We start from the raw sequence: 25619 nt of genomic DNA, 5'->3' as shown, positions 1-25619 counted from the left end.
CGTACGGTCTTCAAGCGTTTGATTTATCGGTATATACGCAGGCTGTTATTTCAATTAACGATGAATTGCTGTTTGTTTTGCACCTTTGCAATTTTTCTGTGAGATATCACGATGCGTAAAGAGAGCTTTTCATCCGCCATAGTAACACGAATGTTGAGACGAATAACCGACAACCGACCGTCGGTAACACGTATGATGAAAATTCGTTTTTCCCGACTTGCTCGGTTGGTAAGTTTGGAATTTAACGTATGCCAATTGAGCTTGCAGGTGGCGAAAAGAGCTTGTCCCTTACTTTTTATTAATCGTTAAAATCGCATGGCTTTTTATCTGCTGTGAAAAGCTCACAGATCATCCCGTTGCGAATGCGCAATGTATGAGTTGCGATAAATATGTCAGCTATCACGTGGCGCGATTTTGCAATTCATTTTAGCATCTATCACATTTATTTACTAAAATAAAAAAGGAAACGCAAATTCTAATTTTCGAACAAAAAGTAACGGAATAACTGAGAGGTTCACTGTGATGAAGCGTTCATTTGAACAATCGTGAAATCATTCATTCAAAAAACCAATCTGATACAGTGGCAAATCCTTCTTTTTTTTTTTTATTTTATTTTTCGTCATAATTCGTAACCCAACACACACATGTATCCTACATAATATATGCAAATATCTGTATGAGATTATTATACGTGTAACAATGCATATTGTACGATATAAATATACAATAGTCATTGACTTTGATCACGTGCAGTTTGTGGCAAAAGCATAAAAGTGGTAATTAATTGATCTTGTGTGATAACAGTTGGAAGAAGAATAACGAAGTAAAGTTATATGTATAAACGCAAACTTATACCATATGAGTATGATATAAATACATTTCTTAGCGCGTATGTATGTATTTATTTATATTCATTTATTAAATATATCACATGCATGTATTTGCAATAAAGACTAGAATAATTGTTAAAGAAAATATTTTGTCGTCGTAAAAGGCACAAGATTTCGGTGCGTTTGCAGCACTACATTTCAGATCCTTATTAATATAATATAATACAGCGAACATTATATATTCAAAAATTATAAACATACCGCATTATTCGATATTTTCTACGAGCACTCAATTAATATATTACGATAAATAGTTTCACATTCGTTACATTGAAACATTCGTTCCATAAAAAAAAAAATAAAACAAATCTATCCCTCAATTAAATGCAATCGAGAAGATTATATTGTATTATCCGGAAGCTCGCATGGCAGCTATATAATAGCGTAAAAAACGGTCTAAAAACTACAAAAAATAAAGGTGTAAAGAAATTCGGCGAACGTCTTGATGATAATTAATCGATCGTGGCATTAATGAAAATGTGAATAAAATTACATTTATTGTCAGTAGAATAAAACTTTGTTCTACGGAAGAAAAAAAAAAAACAAATAACTAAGTTTCTCTGAGCACAGTAACTGTATTAAGTTACTTTTACTTATTCATTATATGTCATAACCGAGTTTCGGATTATGAAAAATCGTACTGTAGTATGGGCTTGATAGTTGTATTTTCGTGATTGGACTAATTTACGGCACAATCAACGATTGACGATCGAGCAAGCAGTGAAGGAGGAATATATATTTTTTTTTCCTATTTTTTCACAACTATTCGGTCCGAAAAATTTTTACGATGTTCTGATAAAAAACTTCCTCGATTGAACCAAGTTGACTCAAAAAATGTATGGAAATACGTGCCTAATCCGACATCGAAAAATAAATCCCCGATAAGCCCATCCATTAGCCACGTGCGTTTGTTATTATTATTATTATTATCATGGCAACAATCAGATTTTTATTATAGATAAACGTACGTAATGCTTAGGTATAATAATGCGTATGTAATGTAATATGTGGCAAGATTAGCGTCGAAACGTATGGTAATTAAATATCGTTCGTTTTACGGCAGCAATTGGCGACATTTTGTGTAACTTTATATTCAACTGTTTTAATTTGCTTCGTTATCATTGAATTCGATTTTTCTTTTTCCTTACTTTACTGCGTCTATTACTTCCAATTTTCTTTCGTATGACCGTCATTTTTAGGAACTCTAACGCAGCCTACAAGTCGTCGACTTCCGGTTTCGCCTTAGGAGCGGCAATCTCTTCTTGGCTCTCGAACTCTTTGACCGTAACTTGTACTTCACCAACCGGATCATCCTCACCCAAAACCTCCACCACCGCACCCTCGGCACCGTCAGTTGCCGCAACTTCGAATCCGATCGAGGCGCCTATTTTCTGACTTGCTTTTTTAAAGGAGTCTGAGAGCATCACCTGTTGTGTTGAAAAAATAATAGGATAATTTTTTTTTAAACACAAATACCCCTAACTGTGATCAGAATTTTTTTTCATCTTGGGGGAATTCGTCGACCAAGTCTTATGGGGTTTACTCACCTGCACAACGTTGATGCACATAGATGTTAAAGCAAGGCCGAAGAACAGGTAGACAAGCGACAACATCTTGACCAGTGAATTCTGTGAAATAAAAATACAGTGAGCTTGGTTGTCTGATTTGACACTTCTTTCCTACGGATCTTCGCATACCATAAATTCACTTCTTCCGTACGATTGCCAAAGCGTTTATGACATAAATGCTTACTTACGTTCCAGACTGTGCCGAGTTGGTTGAATTGAGTTTGCTGCAACGTCCGTTGTAAAAAAAGAAAAAAAATAACAATTTGCAGTGAATTGAATTCTCCCAACACGACAGCATCAATCGCGACAACAAATCATGACACGTTGTATTTCAAGTAGAACAACAGGTTGCGGACGACGAATTCGTAAACTTACAGATTAGGAGAATTTCTAAACCCTCATGACCTTAGACTGATGTGAGAAGAGTTTCACGTGCTATAGTTACTAAGGAAATTTTAGTAACGCAAGTATCATAACGATTTAAATATTGTTCTATGACAAAAAATTATCATACCCACAAGTAACAATTTAGTTTGATCATAGTTGTCAATACTATATTTTATTGTTATCGCTATGTCAAATCTCTCCGTTGAGTTCCCTAACTTTTTTTTCAGCCAAGCAAGGCTTCAACATCAACTTATTATTGTATCAACATTGAATGATCGGAACAGATACAAAATAATAATAGTAAAAGTGACTATAACGAAAAAGAATAGTAAGACATGCTAGATTACTTGGTCACAGATAGAAAAACTAATTTCACTTTTTATCCAAAACTATATTTTTTCCTCTTGGTCAAAAATGAAATTAGTTAGGGACCGGATGATTGAACGAAAACTGTAATTTTTTTTCTCAGCTTATCAGAGACCGCACTGCATCAGCAGGCCGTTCGGCCAATACCTGAGGTACGTAGTCGCCGAAGCCGATGGTGCTCATGGATATGAAGACGAAGTAAAAGCTCTCGAAGAATCCCCATCCTTCGGAAATTTGGTAGACAGTCGCACCGACGAAAATGTAACCGAGTAGAATGGAGATAGCGACTGATATCGGAAGATTGAACTCATCGTCGATTACAAAGTTCGACATCGCCGGTGTGCCCGGAGTTTCCGGCTGCGGCAAGTTCCCGTCCAAATTCAGTATCGTCTGCGTCTGCTGTCTCTGGATCTCCTCAACCTCTTCCGGGTTCATCTGCGACGGTCTTCTGAAGGTCGCGAAGTCGTACACCAGCTGCACCCCTTTCATTACCTCCTGAAAATTATGGTAAGTCACGTTAAGGATGTTCATACTCTGTGAAACGCTTCCACTCGCACGATCCATGAATTTTGACGTGAACCTTCCATTACTTTGACGAAAATGAATCGTCCGACTCACCTGAACAGGTCCTGTTCTTCTAACTTTACGGCAGCTTCCGGTGTAGTAGACCCTCCGTACGAAGGCCCATAAGAACTTCATACCTCGAGTGAAGAGCTTGCCGAAATCAGCGAGTATTATCAAGAACATCGGAATACCAAATATGGCGTAGACTATCGTTATCGCCTTTCCTGCCTGAGTCTTCGGCGCGATGTCTCCGTAACCTGGAAAGCAATGAACCAGGAAAATAACGCTGATCAAGCAGAAGTGAACACACGTCGTGGGGGATTTTCGTTCCAAGGTAAATAAACTGACTCATAGATAAGTTGGCAAAAAGTACGCAGTATTTAAGGGGATCAAAATACAGGGGTAGTTTCGAAATTCGTATCACACTGTTGTTTCATCATCGTAGTCGCGCACTCTGTGTAAACAGATATCCTTCTCACCGACGGTTGTAATAACGGAGATGCAGAATGCGAGGGCGTTCAAAAATGTCCAGTTCTTCTGACCACTGTAAGAATGGACCCCAGCCTCGTGAGCGCTGTGCAGCTGCTCCTCGAACTCCATAAGTTTCCTCCGTGCCATGCTCTTCCAGTCTTCCTCTCTCATATTGTGGCTATAGTTCCAGAGGTTGTCAAGAAAGTCCCTCTTCACACGTTTCACGCCGCATTTGTAGAACGTCTCGAAAGCTCCCTCGGTGAATCTGAATGCGAACGCCCCGAGGCCGCAGTAAATTACGATGACGATGAACTCGCCGATGCAGGAGTTCCTTAGCTTCTTCAAGGCCTCGATCTCCCTCGGATTTTGTTCAACGTAGGCCTTGAATTCGGTCACGATATCCCGCACAGCCTTCAAGACTTCCAGAAAAGAAACTTTTTTTACAGTTACTTTCCGTGGAGTCAAATCATCCGTAGGAGGATCGTCGACTTTTTGTTTCTCTTTCTGTTTTCGGGAGAATGGGAACCAGGAGAACCAGGACTTCTTTACCTCGCCTTTCATTCCATGCTCTTTCTCCTTCATCTTAAACCCGTCATCGGGGTCCGAATGGAGGATGCCAAGTTTACGTTTCCTCAATGTCGTAGGATCCGTTCTGTCAGCTGCATACTTCCGGTCATCGTCCATGTCGTCATGATCAAGAATTCCGCGTTCTCGTTTCAAATACTCCTCTTGCGCCTTGGCGAAGTCCTCTATGAGACTGTCATCTTTCAGCGGAATGATCTGCTTCTTCATCTCGGATGCCGACCTCCGTATAATCTGCTTGTCGGCCGACCTCTGGGGGAAGGTCTCGCTCTTCCTGATTCCGACCTCCTCTTCCGATTCGCTTGGGTACCGATGTCGACTCAGGGACCTTTTCTCCCGCACTTTCGTCTTTGGTTCGTTATCCAGCTCCACAGAAACCTTCTGAACCCCTTTCGTAATCGCTCCAGAATCGCTTTTCCTGGTCCCGGACTCGTCTTCGGTACCTGTCGAATACCTGTGCCTGCTGGTTCGTCTCTTATCGCGGTTCAACTTCACCTTCGATTCCGCATTCGAGGTGGTCTGATCTTCATCAGTGTCAGCTGGAGGCGCCGTATGTCGAGAACGAGTCTTGGCCCTGAGACCCTCGGGTGACTTTTTCCTACGCAAGGACCTCATTCCCTCGTCCTGATCCTCGCTGGAGTCGGTCAAAGGAATCTGTTTGCTCTGCGCCGATCTGTCGCGGGATCGTTTTTTTGGATGAAAATCGGCGCCTTCATTTACCGCCGCCGCCATCTTTTCATCCGGATGACGTTTTGGCGCGGTGTCAACAACGGCGTTTCGAATATCCTCAGTATCGTTCCGCGGCGTTGGTACGTCAGTCTCGTCACGTGGCCGCACAGTGCTCTCTGAAACGTGGCTAAATTTAGCTGGCTCGCTTCCGTCGCTCTCTGTGACGGATTTTTTGACCATTTTCTTCACCGCGTCGGATGCATCGTCCGCATTGGATGGTTTTAACTCGGTTTCGATCCCGGCTTCCGCTGCTTCGGGTTCCGGCTGATTTCCGGTACCATTCCCAGCCCCTTTTCGACGCACCTTTTCGACCCTGACGTCGCTCGCCGGTGGCTGATCGTCGACCCGAAGAGCCATGTTTTCCGTGTCTTCAGCCATCCTCTCCATCTTCGCCCTAGCCACGGTATCATCCTCGCCGGATTCTTCCTCCCGACGCGGGGGATCCGGCGTCTTTTCGCGTCTTCTTGCCGCCGCTTTGCGGCGACGATGCACCGTGTAACTGTCCTCCATTGTTTTTTTTTTTTACTGAGGCCTGGTAACCGGTTATGGTACCCCTGCTTGCCTGCCTGCCCGACTCCTTGCCTGCTTACTTACTCCCCGGCAAACACTCTCGACCGAAATAAAACTGCGCGCCAGCCGCTCCCACTACCGAGTTCAACTGACGACGCCGCCGCTGCGTCTCTCAGCGTCGCGACGCGGCGCTACTTCGTCGCGTCCCGACGTCAAGCGCCGGCTAGGCTGGACGCTGCGGCAAAACCACCGTCGAGATATCGAACCGTATCTACTACGCCGAGGACGTGAGACGCTCTAGGATAACGAAAAATCTTGCAGGGTTGGGTAAAAAAAAAGCTTTCGAAAGTTCATTCTGGGGAGACATTTTTGAACTTTAATCTCGACTGATAAATGATGATGGTTTGTTTTGTCTCGTAATATAATTGAAATACTGAATTAAACGTGGACGACGTAGCGAATTTTTGGAAGACGATTTGAAACAAAGGTTTTTTTTTTTACCCGTCGACATCTTAAGCGATGAAAATTTCGGACTCTTATAGAACCTTTTCAAGGGGAAATACGTCAGCACCGAGAGTTAGAATCAATTTTATTGTACTGACAGAATCATGTAGCAATTAACCTTCATTGTTTTAAAAACACAAGACCTTTATGGGCAAACATTTCGAAAATTGTCTCAGAATTTCATGTCCAGTAAATATTCAAAGTTCAAACTTTAACAATTTCAACTTATTTGTGACAAAGTGATTCTTGAAACAGACTTGTTTTAAATTCATTGACCCAGACAGAAAATTTTGTAATTTTCATTCCCCACGAGTAAAATTGTTTACTTTCGGTATTGATTTGATTTTTTTTTTTTTTTACACTATTGACGGAAACAAGTTGAAAATATTTACGGAACATGCTTTAACAACCATTCAGTTTTTATTATGCATTTCATTTTTATGTGCATCATGACTGATTACGGAAATTTATGATTTTAAATAAATCTTTTCAATAAATTGGACAGACATTTTTTGACAAAGAAATTTCATGCGTCTATTCTAATTTATAAATCCAAGCTTCTCTTGGCAAAAAAAGTGTTACAACTCAAGTTACTGGATAGTAAAATGTTAGAGTGAATGGTTGATATAATTTTATGCAGAGTGAGAGACGCCTATTCATAAAATTAGAAAGGGACGTATAAAGTAATTCACAAAATTAATATAATAATTGAAAAGTTTAATCCACGTATCCAAAATAATCACAAAAAAAAACAAAAGACGAGTAACATGAGAATTTTGAAAAACTATATTGTTCTTGATTTGAAAATAAACACGTTGAAGTGATTTTCGACTACAACTTTAACACTTGATAACTTGAGTGAATATTCTCATTCTCTTCAGAAATACATATTCCCAGAAAATACTTCACACCTCTTATTTTCAGATCTGATTGTTTGTTTTCGAATGCTGAAAAATTCAAGCACGTCCCTCGCACGTTTTATAACTTGACAAGTAATGAAAATGTGTAAAGATTTTTCTATATCTCACGACGATGCGAGGAAAATTGTATTTCGTAAGATGTGAAAAATTTTTATATAATAAAATCTAAATCATCGATATTATGATTTTTCCTGCAACTTTGAGCGGTTGGTAAAAATCACAGAGAATCACCTGACGACAGCTGCAACTCAGCTTGAGCGCCGTTTAAAAATAACCCTGCCTCACAATGTTTAACTGCAGCTGTGACGTTTTCTTCCAGAAACGAACATCCGAATCTGTCGTGCAATTTTCGAATCTGCATACATTCGTCGATGGATATTCCAAATTGTTGTTCATGAAAACAACAGTCAACGGGAGGGAAAAAAGGTGTTAAATGTGAGAAACGTAGTTTTGTTCTACTCTAAAATTCTGAGAGGAAGAAAAACTTGCAGTCGTATATTTCTCACTATTTCTGGTCTTTCTATATATACGTGCAGTTAAAATCGCGACTGGGCGTCAAGGAATTTGCTGAAACTTTGCAGATAAACTGTTGGGTCGGCGACGCCAACTGTGAACCGCCCACGTTGCCTATTTCGGTTGAGTTTTGAGTGTTACGCAAGCAGGATAACTTCGGTCGCGATAAGATTCAAAAGTAGAGAAACCCGTCCTCGGACACCTTCGAACTTCATCACGTCTTGTACTCGACCGGAACTTACTGACTTCTGGTCTACGTGATGTTAATGACGGGTATGTATTTGCATATACACACATATATATATATATGTGTGTGTGTGTGTGTGTGTGTGTGTGTACACGTGCCGATAATTTGGAAAGAATCAAAGAACACGTTAGACGTGTTGATATTACGGGAAATTTCACGTAGGAGATCGTCTCTTTTTTTCTTCAATTTTCTTTCCATTTTCTTATTTCATTCTAACAACTTTTGTTCAGACGTGTAGAAGTTTAAACACGTGGCTTTAGAAACTACGGACAAATTACGTCTGTGTATAAATTGCAGCAAATATCTCAGTTTGGCACTCATAAATGCCGGCAAATTACACGTTCTCCGAGTCCCACAGAAGCGAGAATTCCCTAGAAATAGATTTAGTGGTACTTTAGTCTCTCTTACCCACGTATTCAAGTAAAAACACGTCGATCAACGACCTGACAGAATATGGAACACTATACATTAGCTACCTCTTCAGGCTGTGCATAAAACATTATACACACGGGGAACAAGCAATGAGAAATACAAATGTCCGGAGCTTTTCCGCATTCCGTTGACGCGTGTAGAAAAGCTCTGTCTCTGGTCATCCGTCACGTCACACGATGCACCGAGCAGCGAATTTTGTTGGTCAGTTGAAGGGCAAAATTTATCGAATTGTAAATGTAATTCTGTTTAGCCAATTTTTCAAACACCCGCTGAACCCTTCTTCTTTTTTTATCGAATTTTCTCAATTTATGATATTCAATCTGTCATGTACAATGTCGATTGTTCTTCTGGTTTCCCTCTGAATTGATTATTCTTCAAGCAAGATTTGAACCTCGTTTAAACAAACTTCAAAGTTTTAAACTGCATAATTGATTAGAAAAATTATCAAAGGCGAAAACTTTACTTTAATAATGTCTGTATTTTTCCATGCCGAATATCAACGACAGTTCAAAAGCAATCGAAAATTAATTTTCGGAAGCGGTATTTACAACTCAGAGAGCTTCTACCTTCTTCCTAATTTAAAGGGTGTCATCTTTCCTTTCATCTTTTTCGTTGATTAAAAGGTCTCTTGCGACCTTTAGCTTAGTGATTATTGGAAGTCTCATTCGGAGAAAATTTTCAGAAAATTGTCAAGGGTGTAGCATTTTGAACAGGAAGTGTGGGCGTAAGTTTTGAAATGAGATCTAAATTGTTTTAAGACAACGGATTCGATATCTTGGTTGAAATATCGTCTCACTATGTGTTTAGGGTCGGCATTTCGAATAGAAACGTAACTCCAAATACGCTCAAAAAGCAAATAATAACGCGTCGACGATAAAAATGTTTAATAAATTTAGTTTTCTCAAAAGTTTCAGCACACAAAAATGCGACGTCGATCAGTTCTCATTGCATCAATGAAAAACGATTCATCGGAAATTGAATAACTTGCCTCAGCCTTGAGCTTCAGAATAAATAAATTCTGTCGAAATTTATATTAAGGGCGCGTGTCAGTCATTACCCTTCGTCATTGCCTCAATCTTCGGAAAATAGATCTCTGAACCATAATGACTTGGGCCAACTAAAGAAATATCGCAACCGTCTAGCCAGGTGCCAACTAGTTCAACGGTGACTGATGCAAATACATTTTCTGACGAAACAAAAGTTAACTGATTTGACGAAAATCAATCATACCAACTGTCAACGCCAATCGTCATGCATTCACCGTTTGGGTCACAGCAATTCATAACAATCTCGTTCTTCACTATTTTCCACCATTTCATTGCAATACTATTACATACAGTGGAAAACCTTAGGAGATCAGATTCGTAACGTTTATTCAGTCAGCACGCCGTTTTGCGATTATACGATTCAGTTAATTGAACACACGAATCGTTATTCCGATACGCAGTGTTGAAACACATGATAAATACGTCTGCTGATCGAATTAACGAGGCTCGTCGAACGCGGCTAACGGTCATCGTTTACGACTCGATTACGAATCGATTATCAACCTCGCCCACTTCTTGGATCGTCAGCTGTGAGGTAGCCGGAAGCACGAAACTAGCCTCGATCATCGCCGCGATTAATTTTTTACTACGTGCTTTCACGATTTTTTTTGCTCTCTTCCAGGAGAGAGATAAAGAGAGAGATAAAGAGTGAGTGCAGCTGTAAGGAGGAAATGAAATCAGAGCGGAAATTGGTATTCGCGTTTGGTGGTGACAGATTTTTTTTTTTTTTTTTTTGCAGACACCAGAGTGTCGCTGAAGCTTTTCATCCACACTACACGGTGTGCTTGCAACAGTAAAATAGAACTCGCCATCTGGTCGTATAACGATTTTCACGTGTTCTGTGACGTTTGTTAAACACACGGAGCATTTCCATGGTTGTAAATTTTTTGGCAATCGGGTGTGATGCGAAACATTTTGAGACACCGTGAGAATACATCGATTGAAAATCTTCAGCTGTTGTATTAATCGAAATGTTTTTTTGCGGGTCAGAAGCATGCCTCGAGTAGTTGGCACGGAATGCCCTGTACAACTAACGTATTACGGAGTATCTTACCTATGGTTGTGTAGATTGTACCGCAGTAGAATATCGCATTCCAAAACGTCCATATCTTCTCTTCCTCGCCCCTGTCGTTCAGTGTAGATGTGAAGCCGCTTTTCGAAAATTCAATAACGTAATCTTCGTACTCTTGCAACTCTTTTACGACGTTTCCGTCCCAGACTAACGCGTCTTTCCTTCTCAGATCAACGTTGTCGCATAGTCCTCGGATACTCTGTACAGTCTCGTTTCTGCAAAGTAAATTATTCTTCTTTTTCTAATATCGTGTTTTCAATGTATGGAATACGTCTTACATTTGTACGACGAATTTATTACGAAATCATTTTTTCATTCGAGTTCAACTCGGGATTTCATATTATTTTGCGACTGGTGTATACTGATATCGAATTCATCACAGGAAGTTTATAATGCTCGTGGTAATCTGGAGTAAATTGCGAATTTATCACATTACGTTGTGGAGGACTGTGAAATCACAGGGTAAGATGGAAATTTTATCGATTAAGTAGTCTTGGATTTTACTACGTCTGATACAACATTCGTACAATATGTTGTATCAATTTTTCAAAGTTGATTGTATTTCGGTATTAATTTACAGTGCGCTAAATTAAAAATAATTTTCATTCGATGCGCAATCCCATTAGAGTCGCAACTGATTTTAAGCTTGGTTTGAATTGAAATTATTACTGAAATTGAATGTATTTATAAATTAAACGTTTCTATGAACAAAAATTTAGAATTGTACATTTTCCCATACACTTCTTCAACATTATTTAAATCTTATCGTTCATGAAAAATAGACTCAGAGTAGAAAAAAAATACATATGTATTCAAACCTCTACAACAATCAGGATGCTGGACTGATCAGTCCTCTGGAAAAAAGCTTGGCTTTCATCCCGCAGCAAGTAGATCTAAATAATTCAAGGTTGAACATTGATCCACCGCTCTCTTTGGCAGCTGTTTTTCTCTGAGTCTTAGCACTCTGGCTCCATAGCAAGTAGATAAGCAATAACTCTACTCCAAATCAAGAGAAAATGAGATTCTCACTTCCTTAGATCTGAGAAAATTCCGCAGAAGCTGATAATATTAGAAACGTTTCTTGGTCCCGCTTTACACGAACCAAAAGTTCTTGCCGAGAATGAGAACACGTTTAACGATCAGCCTTGACCTCGGTATAAAACCTGTGTTAGACTCGAATTAGCCACGCTTCCGTGATCGCGAATTACGCTAGTTACAATTCACAGGCATCAAATAAACGCGGAAATTCGCAATAAAATGTTCGAAAAAGGTTGAAACAGAGGTAAAAATAAAGTATTTAAAAAAATAGCGACAACTTCAAAGTGTCCAACAAATTTTATCCCTGTCAAAATCCCTATATTTTCGAGAGAACGTCCCATCGGAATAATTGAAAAGTTATTTTGTTACGATTTACCGACTGGCTTAAGCGCCGTTTTTTCGGCACGAGTTTACCGGGAGGAGATTTTTCCCTGCCAGCGGGGCTTCAGTTTTTATTACAAATCGATGATGCCGGATAATAATATACCGCTTGCGTTTAACCGCGCTCAACGTTTAACTACAAAAATTGTACTAACCTATAACTTGCAAAACGCAGAAAATCTATTATCCAGAGACATGTATTTCACAACGATCATTAATATCGCACGTGTATGACGTGTGTGATCGACGTACAGATTCTACGCAATTCGACCTACCCAACAACGCCATCTGGTGGCAAAATACATTTCTTGTATTTACCGATTAAACCGATCGTATTCCGTTCCATTATATACTCCGAATTCAATCAGCGCAACGAAATAAGCTCCGAGGAGCTTGAACGGGATTTCTTGCACCCCAAATACGCGGGATAATAACCTGAAACGATCAGCTGATTCCCTTATCGGCGCCATATTGATCAGCCACGCCCGTATTTGGATTCCGATAACTCAATCGATGCTCTTTATGTTCACATTCTCCTTGCTATTTATATAATATCACGTAAATTGGTGACATACGAGACGATCTCGGACCACGACGACAGTACGAATTTATCTGCAGAAGGACAGACGGTGAATGGAGCTCGTTAGCTATCTGCAGAAAAGCATTTCATGGGATTTATAAAAGCGTCGCATTGCACATTCCTGAGAACCAGGTATTTCGCTGGAGCTTTGAAGCCCGAGGATGGCGTGACCGTTAATCAAGGGACTTTAATTAGCCGACCCAAAACTCTACGGAGAAGGTAAATTGATTAGTAATCTCTCGTACAGAGTCCTGTCGGATTTTCCGAAACATGGAACGTTTTTTTTTTTTCTTCTTACTACTCCGAGACTAATTCCATGAGAAGGTTCGGCTGTCCGGGATAATTCGTGATTCGGTGATGCACGTGTGGATGAAGAATCGTGGGATTATAGATTCTCGGCGTATTATACGCGCAGATTAAACCAGTGACACGGTTTGCCGAGTAATCGATATCAGCTGGACCGCGGAGAAACGATTTTAACGACGTTTCATTGAATATGTGAAAAGCGATTCGGTCGCAGGTCGCGGAGTTTGACTATCATCGCGATTTTCCGAGGAACTACCGTTTCGATCGTATTCAAATTCAGGCTACGACGAAGGTGCGATAAGATATTCAAGCACAATTTCTTGGGTATACAAAAAAAAAAATGATTATACTTTGCATAATTGAATTTTGAACTATCAGACAACTTCGGAAGATGTTTTTTTACGATTTTTGAGGAATTTCAACAAAATATACGACCGGTATGCATAGCGCATAAAAAGTGTACTGTATCGTACAAAAATTGTTCGTGACAAACGAGCGCTCTAAAAGCAACATTTTAAAGCGTGATGAAGATTTTAGATTCGATTTAGCTTGTCGTCAACTTATTGGACCGGTGTGGTGTTATCGAAAAATTCTTGAACAGTTACACGAGTCTCTGATCGCGAATTATTATTATTATGATACGGATAAAAGATAACCGGGGTCGAGGAAGGTTGCATGTAACGAGGTTGTTCCATATCGAAAAAGCGTGGCCGATTTTCAGCCTTACGAAGGGGGTAAATTGTACGCCTACATGCCCAGAATTTGGGCGAACCTTTTATATGTTTAAGGAACTAAACGCCCCGAGGGGATTTCATAACGTCTGCTTATCAGTTTCGTTCCAGTTTCTGATGGAAATTTATCGTCGTGAAACTCGGTAAACGAGCCTGAAACCTTGTCAGAAATTTTCGTAACTAAAATTCATGAAGCCTGACGAAATCATTCACTTCAGATTATATTAAAAGAAAAAATTGACGAACGGGGAATTATTGGGATTTTTAATCAAGAGAAACAACGCGAAATTTCACAGAAAGTAAATATACTACGAAAATATGTAATCTTCGAGGAATCGGTTGATTTAATCCTAGAGTTTTTTTTTTTTTTCTGGTTTTTATCACGTACTGATTAAGTATTTCTGACAAAGCCATTGCGATAGTCTAGAAATTAAAGCTTTCGATTACTTGTCTAAAAAATTAGAAAATACACATACTTAACAATCAAGAACGTGTACAAAAATTATTGGTTTTTGAAAAAAATCATTCAACTAATACGTATCTTTTCTTTTTTTCAGTAACCAGATGAACTCACTGAACATTCCAAAGAACTAGCAAACGTCTGTAATACCAGCTCGTAGAAGAAAATTTTGTTCCAACGCCGAAGTTCGTGAATTTTCTTTCCTATTTCCTGGTTTTTCGACAGTTTCAAGTGACGGTTTTGTCAAGAAATTTGAAATGAATCGCAGCGTCGAATTAAGGGTGTTGGGTTCACGCACCTGTGCTTTCGCAACATTTCTCGCTGCTTGTTCTCGTTGCTTCCTTCAACCTCGACGAAGACCACGGCGCCGACGACGCTGTAGAGGAAGACTATAAGGAACAGGAAAATGTGGGTGAACCATCTTTTACTCCAGGAGCTGACCTGCGAACGTGACACGAAATTCGATGAAGCTACCAACGGAGCAGTGCGTGTCTCTATTTTTTACGTCTATATCTCTGCGTTGCTTGATAAGTAAGAAGAAAAAATCTGCACCAGGATAATTTAGAAACAATATTAACCCTTTCAGTCACACATTTTTCTACTCAATATCTTGGCCTGAATTTTTTTTACTCGGGGGTTTTTTGGATCTCTGATCACGAATCTGAAGTCAGAATTTGGCGTTTTATAAAACCGAGATGACGGATCTGATATGGTGGATGAAAAATCGAAAAAACTATCAAATTTCGATGATTCTGGTCGAAACTTGTTACTCGGAGGTTTTTGAGGTCGCTGATTACGAATTTGATAACAAAATTTGACAAGGCTGGGATATGGAATTTTTTGTAGAGGGATGGTGAGCATCCCACTGTGACTGAAAGGATCAAAAGAAATTCAGATGAATGTTCATAAATTGGTCATTTGCAACAAAATTCAAGAAATTTCAAGCGGGATAAAACGTCGTCAGAGTCATCGACTAATTTACCTTCTCGTAAAGCCAGAAGGCGCTTTTTTCGCCAACGCTGAGCCCCGACTTTGTCCAATCCTTGATACCTTTGAACTGAGTGAACATAAACTCGCTGGCTTTATTTGCGTACATAACGTGCGGTGTGCCGGCAATCGGCGTCACGGGGATCGGAGATTGCCCGTACGGGGTTCCGACATAAGCCATCGGCGTCTGGGGATATCCCATGTACTGTCCGGGAACCGGAAGTGTGATTCTTGGCCTAGGCGGGAGCTGACGTACTTTCGGTGAGTTCGACATTTTCGGAGTTGTTGTTCGCCTCCTTTTTCCCCAAAAATTACAATCTATCGACGATCGATTCGCGGAGATAACGATCGTCAATAAATCTGTTGGACGAATTCGACTGTATCGTTCGATTCACATAGCTTTCAAAATTACAATGCGTTCGATTTCTTCCGATGAAATTCACTCGCGCGCGAGAAAAAAAAAAAAAAAAAAAAAAAACCAACTCCAAATCGTTCTACGCTTTGAAAATCCGTTCCGATCCACTTGTCTCGGACAGTCTGATAAATTTCAAGCTCAAGAATGCCGGCGAGAATTTTGGCGGACTGCAGCTGCTGCCGGGCAATTTAATTCGGTCCATAACATTCGGACGTGGATCTTTCTCTTGTTCCTAGTTGGCTGGATCCCGGACCTAGGATAATACTTGAAATCCACGATTGAATTAAATCGGATCGACGCCGACTTTTCCCGCCTTTGGCAATGCCGATTTCGCGAACACGTTCACCAAAGAAAAAACACTTCTCTACTGCTCTGAAAAATTTCAGCTGTTTCATATACGCCGCTGCTTTGAAGGGGTTCTAAAATACACTAACCACCCACATTTTCACGTGTCTTTTTATAAATATATCTGTTACATGTTACACGTATGTATATGTAACGTATATGCCGGCGTCCGGGATTTTTCGAAGGACAATCCACACACTAATTCAATGCCGTGAAAGCTTCGATGTCACACTTCAGTCTTCTTATGTCACTTTGAAAGAAAAGTATCAATATCATTCAACGCAGAGTTACCGAGTACGGTTCAGTTTACATTGAGCTTGAATTTTTTCCTGTTTTTTAGGAGATCCAACCGAGTTCTATCAGATTTTGATAATTCCCACGAATTGGACGTCGAGTATACACGGAGTATAATGTAAACGATAAGTACGTTAAAATGTTATGTATCTGAGAAGCTTTTATATCGAGATTTATTTACGCTACGTACATCACAAAACGATCATTTATCCAAAACTATCCGCAAGAATATTCGACTACAAATCTATACACGTATATATATATATATATATACAAACGTTTACATAAACGTTTTAAGTATCACCCAGTTTTTTCATTTTCACTTCGTCAAGGTTCAATTAGAAATTTATTTATCCTCCTATCTTATTCCCGTTGAAATAATTGCTCTTTTCGCACATCGCGTGGTGAGAAATCCTTCGGTCATTCAAATATTGGTTATTTTCTTTTCGGTGAAAAATAAAATCCGACAGTTAGCAAACGCCGTTCTGCCGTTATTCGCGAGCCTGTCGCTGCAGCGTCGCGGCGTCAACTGGCGTCCGGACGCCGGGTTACAAGCGTCCTTTGAACGCCAAGACCAGAGAGCATGGTGATCATCGCGCGCTGGAAACCGTCTGGCCAATATTCGCTGTTCGCGATCTGCACGAATATCTACGAGCGAAAAGGCGAACTTCATCAGGTCTTTTGGTTTCCTCTTGAAAACGCGCTCCTCTCCCTAAAGTCCAAACAACTAACGCGGTTGAACCCTTTATCTAGGTATCGATCCCGCCGGAGCCTTGAAAGACGGACCTTGCGCAAATGGATATAATTATTAACTCCTGACGTCGCGATCGGCGATTAACCCTCCGTCGATAGAAAAATTTCATTGCGTCAAGCAGGGAGCTATTCTATCAGGCTTTACTGCGACACAAGTGATTTAGTGACTTCTAATGATGTCGATTGATTTTGAATTATTTCAAACGATCTTGAATGATTTTGATTATGATTTCGAAACGATTTTCATTCCGGTTCCAAGTATTTTTAAGTGATTTTAACTGATTTCAGTTCCATTCAGATAATTTCGAATGTAATATACTGTGATTTTTCTTTCTCAGTCACAGCGATTTCTAACTGATTTTAAACTAGGGTGTACAGCTGATTTCAAGAATGAATAGCCCTTTGATGTGAAGATTGAAGTCGGTGACACTTTGTCTTATCGCAATTTTTTTTTTTCAGATGGCAAAAACCTTTGTGCTAGAGAAAAGGGTTCGCGAACGAGTTGAAGAAACGAAAAAGACGTCCAAATATTTTCATCAAGTTGATTCTTGTGTCAAGATTGTGAAGAAATTTGGAGATGTTTATATTGTATTGGGGCAACATTTTATGAGTAAACACTTGACATTAAAATTTACACAAATATTATGCGAGCCTTTCGAATCTTTTATTGGGAAATCCATGTGAATCCAACCAACGTTCGAACCTCACCACCTTTGATGTTTTTCAAAAATTTTTTGATTGATTATTTATAAATATTGCGAGTGATTTTAATAATGGGCCCAGTCTTCAAATGTTTGAAATATAAAATACAATTTCTAACAATTTTTTAAAAATTCTACAAAAGGCCCTTTCCAAAATCACTTCAAATATTTATAAATAATTGAGCATTTAAATAAAAATTCTGACAAAAATTCAGGATGCTGTTTCGGACTGGGGAAAATCGCAGAAATTTTTTTAAACAATATTGGAAATGGTGAGGGTCAGACTTTGGTCGATTTTGCAAGGAATTTTCTATATATATATATATATATATATATAAGTATATGTATATGAAGGACTCGAAGTTCCACCAAAAATCATAGACTTTGGAATCACTTAATCGTGTGAAACTTCGGACAAACTGTTTATTGCAATACATTAAAGAATTACTAGAATTACTGAAGTGAAAATCTGATATCTGAGAAATGCATGTGAAAACTGTATCTGTTTAGCAAAAAGACACCGCATGTATTAAACTTGTATATTTTTCATGACCATGGCCAAACATGGCTGACCAAAAATACATGGGTTCATAATTAACATGGGGAACGAACGGTTGTACGGAGTGAAAATGGGATTTCGTTGAGTTCATTGCTCAGATTGAGGAAACAATCCACAGCTTGTTGAAAATAGGTATAAATTAATAGACGGAGACGGCTATCGGTTCCAGCTGCGTTTTTTTTTTTTTTTTTCATCCGAAACTCAAAAAGAACTCTGAACTTGTTTCGCTATATCATTCGAGAAAACGAAACGCTTAAGAATATTTATCGCGAGTATGATTACATAAACCTCACACGCAAGCATCTGTTATTTGTCGGTCAGAGTCGACAATTCGGCCAAAAATTTTTTCCTCTTATTTTTCAATTTATCATAATATACGGTGCTGTATTTCGGATCACGTATCATAGGATATATTACACAATTTTTTCTTCAAATGAATTTACGCCGTCTCTATTTATACATCGGAATTAGAGAATCTAGACTGAAAATTATATTTTGTTTACGGATGAGAGAACAGAATCATAACAAACTGAGAACTGTTCTGCTGCAAAAAAAAAAAAGTGTTCATCCCGAGCTTCTCGCGAGGAAAAACTTGACGTTGGAACGATGGCAAAAAAAACTAATCAAATAAGATGACACTCAGATTCGTACGAATAAAAGTCATTTCCGACTCAAATAATAAATCGTAATGCAGAAACACGACTCGACTGCAGAGTTATTTTAATCGGGGATGAAATTTTATCCTTATTTTTGTAATATTGCATTTTTCACTTTCGTATTACTTTCTCTTATTTCTCCTCTTCAATTCAACGAAACTCTTCGAGTTCTAAGGCGTGTATTTCTGGTTCGCTTTCAACTTTTCACATACTCCGTATTTTCTCCTTACGAAGAAAATATATGACACGCTGCGAGTTTATTTTATGGTATAGCGATGCCGGAATGTCCATCAACTTCACTCCGTTTAAATTTATTTCATTCAATTCATCGATTCCTTTGTTGAACAGGAGAAAAAACATCGATATTCTCTTTAGTCGTGAATTTATGCAGTCAGCATCAATTCCGCAGTATCGCCATATTTACATACAACATTAATAAAATTACAACGATTTTTTCACCTTTTCGAATTTTTACTTCTCTGATATCAATTCTGTTGTATATTAAACCATAATTGATTGCTAAAATGAGAGAAAAAATTTAAAATTACTTTTTCATTTTCGTAATAGGAAAATTGTTACATCATGACAGTGTCATAAATGTTCGATACTTTTGGCTGGCAGATGTATTTAACATGTGTGAGAGAGAGAGAGAGAGAGAGAGAGAGAGAGAGAGAGAGAGAGAAATAAAGCAACGTAGAAAGAAAATAAATAAAATAAGTGAAGAACCAAGACGTTTTGTTTGCTTAAATTTCGTTTAAACGACGCAAGAAAAGCGCGTAGCTATGTTGTAAAAATAAAAATTTACCCGTGGGTTTATTTGATTTGTAATTTTTATCACCATAATCTATCGCACTTGGTTTTTACGTTTGTCACCGTACGTTGATATCCAAGGATCATGATTTCGATGAATCGGAAAACCCGGTTGAAAACGAGAAAAGTCAATAAACCTCAATTTAAATTTAATCGTATACGATTTAGGTGAAATTGAAATGGTACTTACGGATGATAGATCAATGGGAATTTAGTTTCATCAATCTGATAACAAATTTCATCAAATCAAATCGTGTTAATGGAATATTCGTGCGCAAAAAGCAACAGAATTTTAAAAAGAAATTGACATTTTTTACCGAACAATTTCAACATCGATTTTATATCAATATCACAACATTAAACAAAGATCTGATTAAAATCAACGTGAGATCGTAAGTGTTATAAAATATTTTTATTTACAACCGTAGGATTTTTGCACTGCGAATAGTTGCTATCGCTTTTGTGCCATCAGCCATTCTATTTTACGATTCCTACCGGCGTACTAATTATACGTGTCGCATAGAAGTCAGTCGATGACCACTGAGCTAAAAATAATCGATACATCGATTAGTCAAGTCCAAAAAAAAATAAATAAATAAATAATCTAACACGACTCGACTGAATCGATAAAAATTAATCGATTTTTTGGTATTTTTTGAAACCAAAATTTCGTTTATTTCAGTATGTAGTCATAATAGCGGAAAAGTTTTTTCGTAATTTTTAGTTTCGTTTCAAATATTTTTCAATTTCAGGTAAAAATATTCGTCTACCTTTCAGTTATCATGTAAAATGTAAAATGTAAAAATAAGTAAGAGAATGATAATAATTGATACTTTAATCGCATAAATTGATATTGTACGGCATCGTTCGCGGGTGTAAAAAACAATAACCGATTGTGGGGAAAAATAATCGATTATTTTTTGACATTCTTACGCCGAGCTTTGGGTCAGTGTCTCAAGCAGAATAACCAAAGGCCAAATGTTGGGGTCTAAATCTGATTATGAATCATGTTATTATAACTAACTAAAAAAACCGTACACGAGGCGTGAAACGATTCACCAGTCATCGAGCTTCGTTTGAATTTTATAACTCTTCCTTGCGATGTATGTGTCACGTGAATTCTAAGTGAGCGAAAACCACGTGTCGAATAATTTAATTTCAGCATCAAGTTTTCCAAAGAAAATTACTCACCGCTTTTTTTTTTTGTTTATAATTTTAATTTAGCTACATTACGCAGCAGAATATATTTGAAAAAATCTGAGAATTATGATTCGTATGGCAATATTGCTAAGATGCTCTGAGAATTGGTCTCAGCAGTTATACGAAAAAATATGTCGTTTCATATATTTTCTTAAGAATTATCCAAGCTTCTAGATTTAGACGTACGTGATTCTATACTTCTATGTTTTGGTTTAGAATTATTATCATGTGTTAAATTTTTTGATAAAAGATAATATTTGATTGTGTGTACTAAAAATTCATTCGCTGAAAAAAAAATTCACCGCTGTCATAGATGTTGGTGAATTAAATGAAATGTATATTAGCTACAGTTGTTTCAAATTTATTGTAAGTTTCGTACACGATGTAAACATGATATGTGTCAATAAATCGTTTCTACAGACAAATTACAAATGACAATTGATGAGTTCTCAAAGAATTGGATGCCATCAGAAAATTGTATATTAAGAAACATAGACTGCTTGTGTCTAACTCTAATAAATGATTGAATTATAATGGAGAGTTTATAAAGTATTTTCTAGTTTTCGCTAATATTTTATAAACATCAAAACCTACAGATTGGTTGAAAAAATATTCACCAACGACGTCAAGGCCAGTTTTAACATTTAGGGAACCATGAAGACAGAGAGCTATTAGCCTCCACGTCTGTCACCGTAAATATTGTAAAATAACAGACGTAAGATAGACGTACTAAAAGTTGGAACAGATTTAAATCATGAATACCCCAATTCTTTGATGACTTATCGGTCAGAGAATTGCGGTTTCTCTCTAAAGCCTGCAGGATATCCGTACACGTCAATAAATGGAATTATCTACAAATAAAAATACAGTACAAGCGTTGCGTTTATCCACCAATTTTCCAATTTTTTTTTTTTTTTCTCCAAACTTAACACTAAACTTTGCTTGTTGTTTCTTAGACATGTAATAGTTTAAACAGTTAATTTAACGATATTAGTCGGTAAAAATTGTTAAAATTACAAACCCTGTAATTTACTGTTGTTATATTAATAGTAAGTTCCCCTTTAAATATTTTGTAAAAAATACATTTATACAATGTTTTTCTGTAGGCTCTGAGAAAAAAGAGTCAACCAATTTGAATAAATATTATACCCAGAAAAGTTTGCATCTGTTCTTCGTTAATTCTTCAGTCAAGAAAAATTACATATATATACTTTTGGTTTGTTTTTTATTTTTATTCATTCATCAATCAGACTTTCACTATTTTTTCGCTCCTCAATCGCCTACCAAAGAATATGATTCGCAGCTCTGTAGGTTGAAAATGATTCTGCGAGGGTGATTCATACTCGACGGCAGCAGACGACTACCGCTAGAATGTTTGAACGCGTGAGGATAAAATTAAAAAAAAAAAAAAAAAAAGAAAAGAAAAAACAAATGAAAAAAAATATTTTCTCAGACACGTTCGGAGAATAAGTGGGTTGAGTTTAAATATAGGCCACGCAGTCAGCGTAATTTACCGATGCCTCTTCTCGCACTTTGGATTCTCGTCTAAACCACAACGTTGACACTTTTGGATCGCGTGTAAATCGTAACACTAAGAAAAATATATCTGGCTGGCAGGAGTGTAAGGTATATTTAGTCGGGCGAGTAATTCGGCCGTGGAATCGTAACGTATGGGGCATTCAAAGGAACGGTTGAAATCGATACAAAGTGCAATATTTTCCGAGTGTAATGCCCTTGGGAGTTAAACTGATATGGCGGCTGGGATTGGGATCAAGGGATTAAGGGTGACTTTTTGTCAGTGCTCGTCGAGCTGGACTTGGTAAATCGGCGCTGTGACTTATCAGCCAGACAATAGTGATCGCTTTGAATTTATGTCGGAAAATATACAAGAGCTTCAAGCACGGAAATAAGATCACAACGTAAATCAATGAAATGGTATTATTCTCTTCGAGTGATCGCTAAATGCGGTACGCAACTGGAAATAACATAGCTGAGAGTCGATACGAAGTCGATTCTTCGAATCCCAGTAACTGCTTACGAATAAAAGATAATGGTTCCTTTGTAACACTGTCAGAACTACTCAATCTCGACGTAATTCTTGTTCACGATATCGTATTTCTTCCTCGTGCTTCTGTGTTCTGTATTTTTAAAAACACAGCAATAAATGTAAATTATTCGATAACCGTTATTTCACAATTTCGGAAATGGGAATAGACGAAATTTAACACAGTGACATTTCGTGGCAGGTTGAAAATCGTGAAAGCGACAAAACGAGTGTTGTTCTTGGATACGTGATGTCCTAATTTCAATCACGGGTTAATTGAACATCATTTCCTTTCTTACAATCCAAGCAATCGTAATCACTAACCATTTGGTGCATGTTTTATTCTTGTAAATTGCCTGGACTATAAAGGACCTTGAGTCCTTAGTCTCATCAATAAAATTCACTCTCTCTATTTCTCTCTCACCCCTGGATCACGTCGAAATCTACATCGTTGCAGCATTGGTGTTTTGCTGAAAAGTTTACAATGTTTATTCGGGGTATCGTATATACAAGCTACAAATCACACTAGAATAATAAATAACACGGAATGATAGCTGCATCTGATATGAATTTACGTCACAGTGACCCTAATCTATTTACTGCGTGTGATGATTATTTGGTATTTTACACTTCACAGAAATGTTACGATTTTAATTCTGGACGAGCGCTTCGTAATCACGAAACGTGACTTCATTATACACATAATCATATACCTTAGAATGTATATGTTCAGCTTTATTCACGTTTGAGGAAAAGTCATTCAGCCTCAGCAATAAGAAAGTTATTAACAGTAACGTGGAAAATAATGGAATAGCAGGGCGCAGCCCTTTTTGAACAACGGCTCAAAAGAACAGGCCTGAAACATCAAATTTACATGGAATTTTTTGAATGTTGAGAAGGAAAAATCAGACATTCAGAGTTACAAAGATTCAGTTTCTGTTTATTTAGTATGCCTTAATTCTGGTACAAGTGTTTGGATGTCAGTGTACGGTACATTGATAAGTTGCCAATTAATATTGAAGTGGAAGACAAAATAAAATTTTTAAAAAAAATGACTCAACATTGCGTAGTAAATCTGACTATTCAATGAGGATGCAAAAGTCCAAGGTAGTCAATATTATAGTTTCTGACTATGCTTTGAGTTCGGGCCTGCATAAATGTGCAATAAGCCTCTGCAGGATACAATATGTATGATTTTATTATTTTAAACTGACATCAGGGAATGAATTTTTTCGCACTTTCTTCGTAGCGTCTCATCTGTTGATTCCATAAAGTTCTGGATGTCTTTCTTGGTTTCACTAGAATTGAATTAGTCGACTCGGCGTCCATTGTTGGCATAGAAAGAATTTGTCACTATGAACAATCGCGGAGAAAGCAAGGCTTGCCTCTTTGCATTTTGTCAGTCAGAATACAAGAAATTTTGGAACATGTCAAATTCTATTGTTTGATGCGGCATATCAACGTAGTTTTACAAGCAAAATTGATTGCGTGCAATCCGAATGCATCACGAGCCACGAACTTGGAGTTAAAGCTGAAACTCATGAAAATTTTTTCATATTTTTTCAGTTCTCTGTCCACTGCTGTTCTACATATCACAATTACGTTGTTGAGGGTATGATGAGTCTTCAAGACTAACAAAACTGAAGGTTTACCCGACAAACAACATATTGGAACATACGACTGGATACATCAGATTTGCAACGAATTCTTGGAAGGGTGAGGAAGGGGAATGGCGGATTAGTAACGCAAGATTTTAGTTTATTTGATATGCCCTGATTCTAGAACAAGTAGTTGAGTGTCAGTATGTAGTAACTTGACCTTACATTGTATTAGGCGGAATATAAAGAATACGATATCGTGAAAGTATGTTATAGTTTTGAAATGTAGTTTGAGTCTCAGTTTGCGGACAGGTGCACCTGACCTCTGCCGAAATACATTAGATATTGTGTAGTATTAAGGTGTTTCTATCTTATGTAACCAGTATTTTATGAATAAAAAATAATCTTTAACGTTTATCTGTTGTATTTTCTAACCTGACAATCGCTGACAGTTCTAGATCTTTTTTTCGCACTGCTGAATGTACGCATAGTTTATTGCAGGACGCATGAAGTGATTCTAAGATCAATCGTTTCTTGCATGCGAATATGAAAATATTATTGAAACTGAACACGATGACTATTTAGTGAGAATTTGACGAACCAAAAATGTATGAAGACGGATTGTTCATTGCACTATTCCAACGTGATTAGACGGAAAAAATCAATCGACCTCAGTCCGAATACGCTGCGATCAACGAATCTGGAGTTACAGCCGGAAAACAAAAGATTTCTTTTGTCATTTCGCTCCTGGTGATCCCACGCTCTTTTCGCTGCCTTTTCTGAGTTCCAGAGAGTCAAATTAGTCGGGGGGGGGTCATTCAAATTGAATCTGAGACCGGAAATTTTAGGCTCGAAAATTGAAGACGAAGTAGCGCTAACCCCTTTGCATTTTTGGCGAAAATTGTCGCGATTTCAAAAAAAGCTGGAATAAATTCGTTCATGCAATATTCCGACGTAATT

General features: G+C 38.1%; 1 protein-coding gene and 1 long non-coding RNA gene across 3 annotated transcripts; one reads left to right on the top strand and one right to left on the bottom strand.

The window, feature by feature from the left end:
- Positions 1-600: 600 nt before the first annotated feature.
- LOC124213817 (TWiK family of potassium channels protein 7) lies at positions 601-16869 on the bottom strand. 2 transcript variants are annotated; one of them, XM_046615475.2, is made up of 7 exons: positions 15280-16869; positions 14596-14738; positions 10784-11016; positions 3830-4032; positions 3359-3706; positions 2438-2518; positions 601-2317 (listed from the first exon to the last, which is right to left on the bottom strand). In XM_046615475.2, exons 1-7 carry the CDS (start codon positions 15556-15558, stop codon positions 2105-2107), a joined length of 1500 nt encoding a protein of 499 aa, XP_046471431.1. In that variant the 5' UTR covers positions 15559-16869; the 3' UTR covers positions 601-2104. The 2 variants fall into 2 exon arrangements, with proteins under 2 accessions (XP_046471431.1, XP_046471430.1); XM_046615474.2 differs by lacking the exons at positions 10784-11016; positions 14596-14738; positions 15280-16869 and adding an exon at positions 4255-6222.
- On the top strand, positions 12750-17851 carry LOC124213819 (uncharacterized). The gene is made up of 3 exons (XR_006881986.1): positions 12750-13019; positions 14395-14781; positions 17551-17851. It is a non-coding gene; the product is annotated as an uncharacterized lncRNA (long non-coding RNA).
- The last annotated feature ends 7768 nt before the right edge of the window (positions 17852-25619 follow it).

This window comes from Neodiprion pinetum, chromosome 3 (genome assembly GCF_021155775.2).
Source record: "Neodiprion pinetum isolate iyNeoPine1 chromosome 3, iyNeoPine1.2, whole genome shotgun sequence".
NCBI lineage: Eukaryota > Metazoa > Arthropoda > Insecta > Hymenoptera > Diprionidae > Neodiprion > Neodiprion pinetum.
This window is presented reverse-complemented; position numbering and strand designations above follow the sequence as displayed.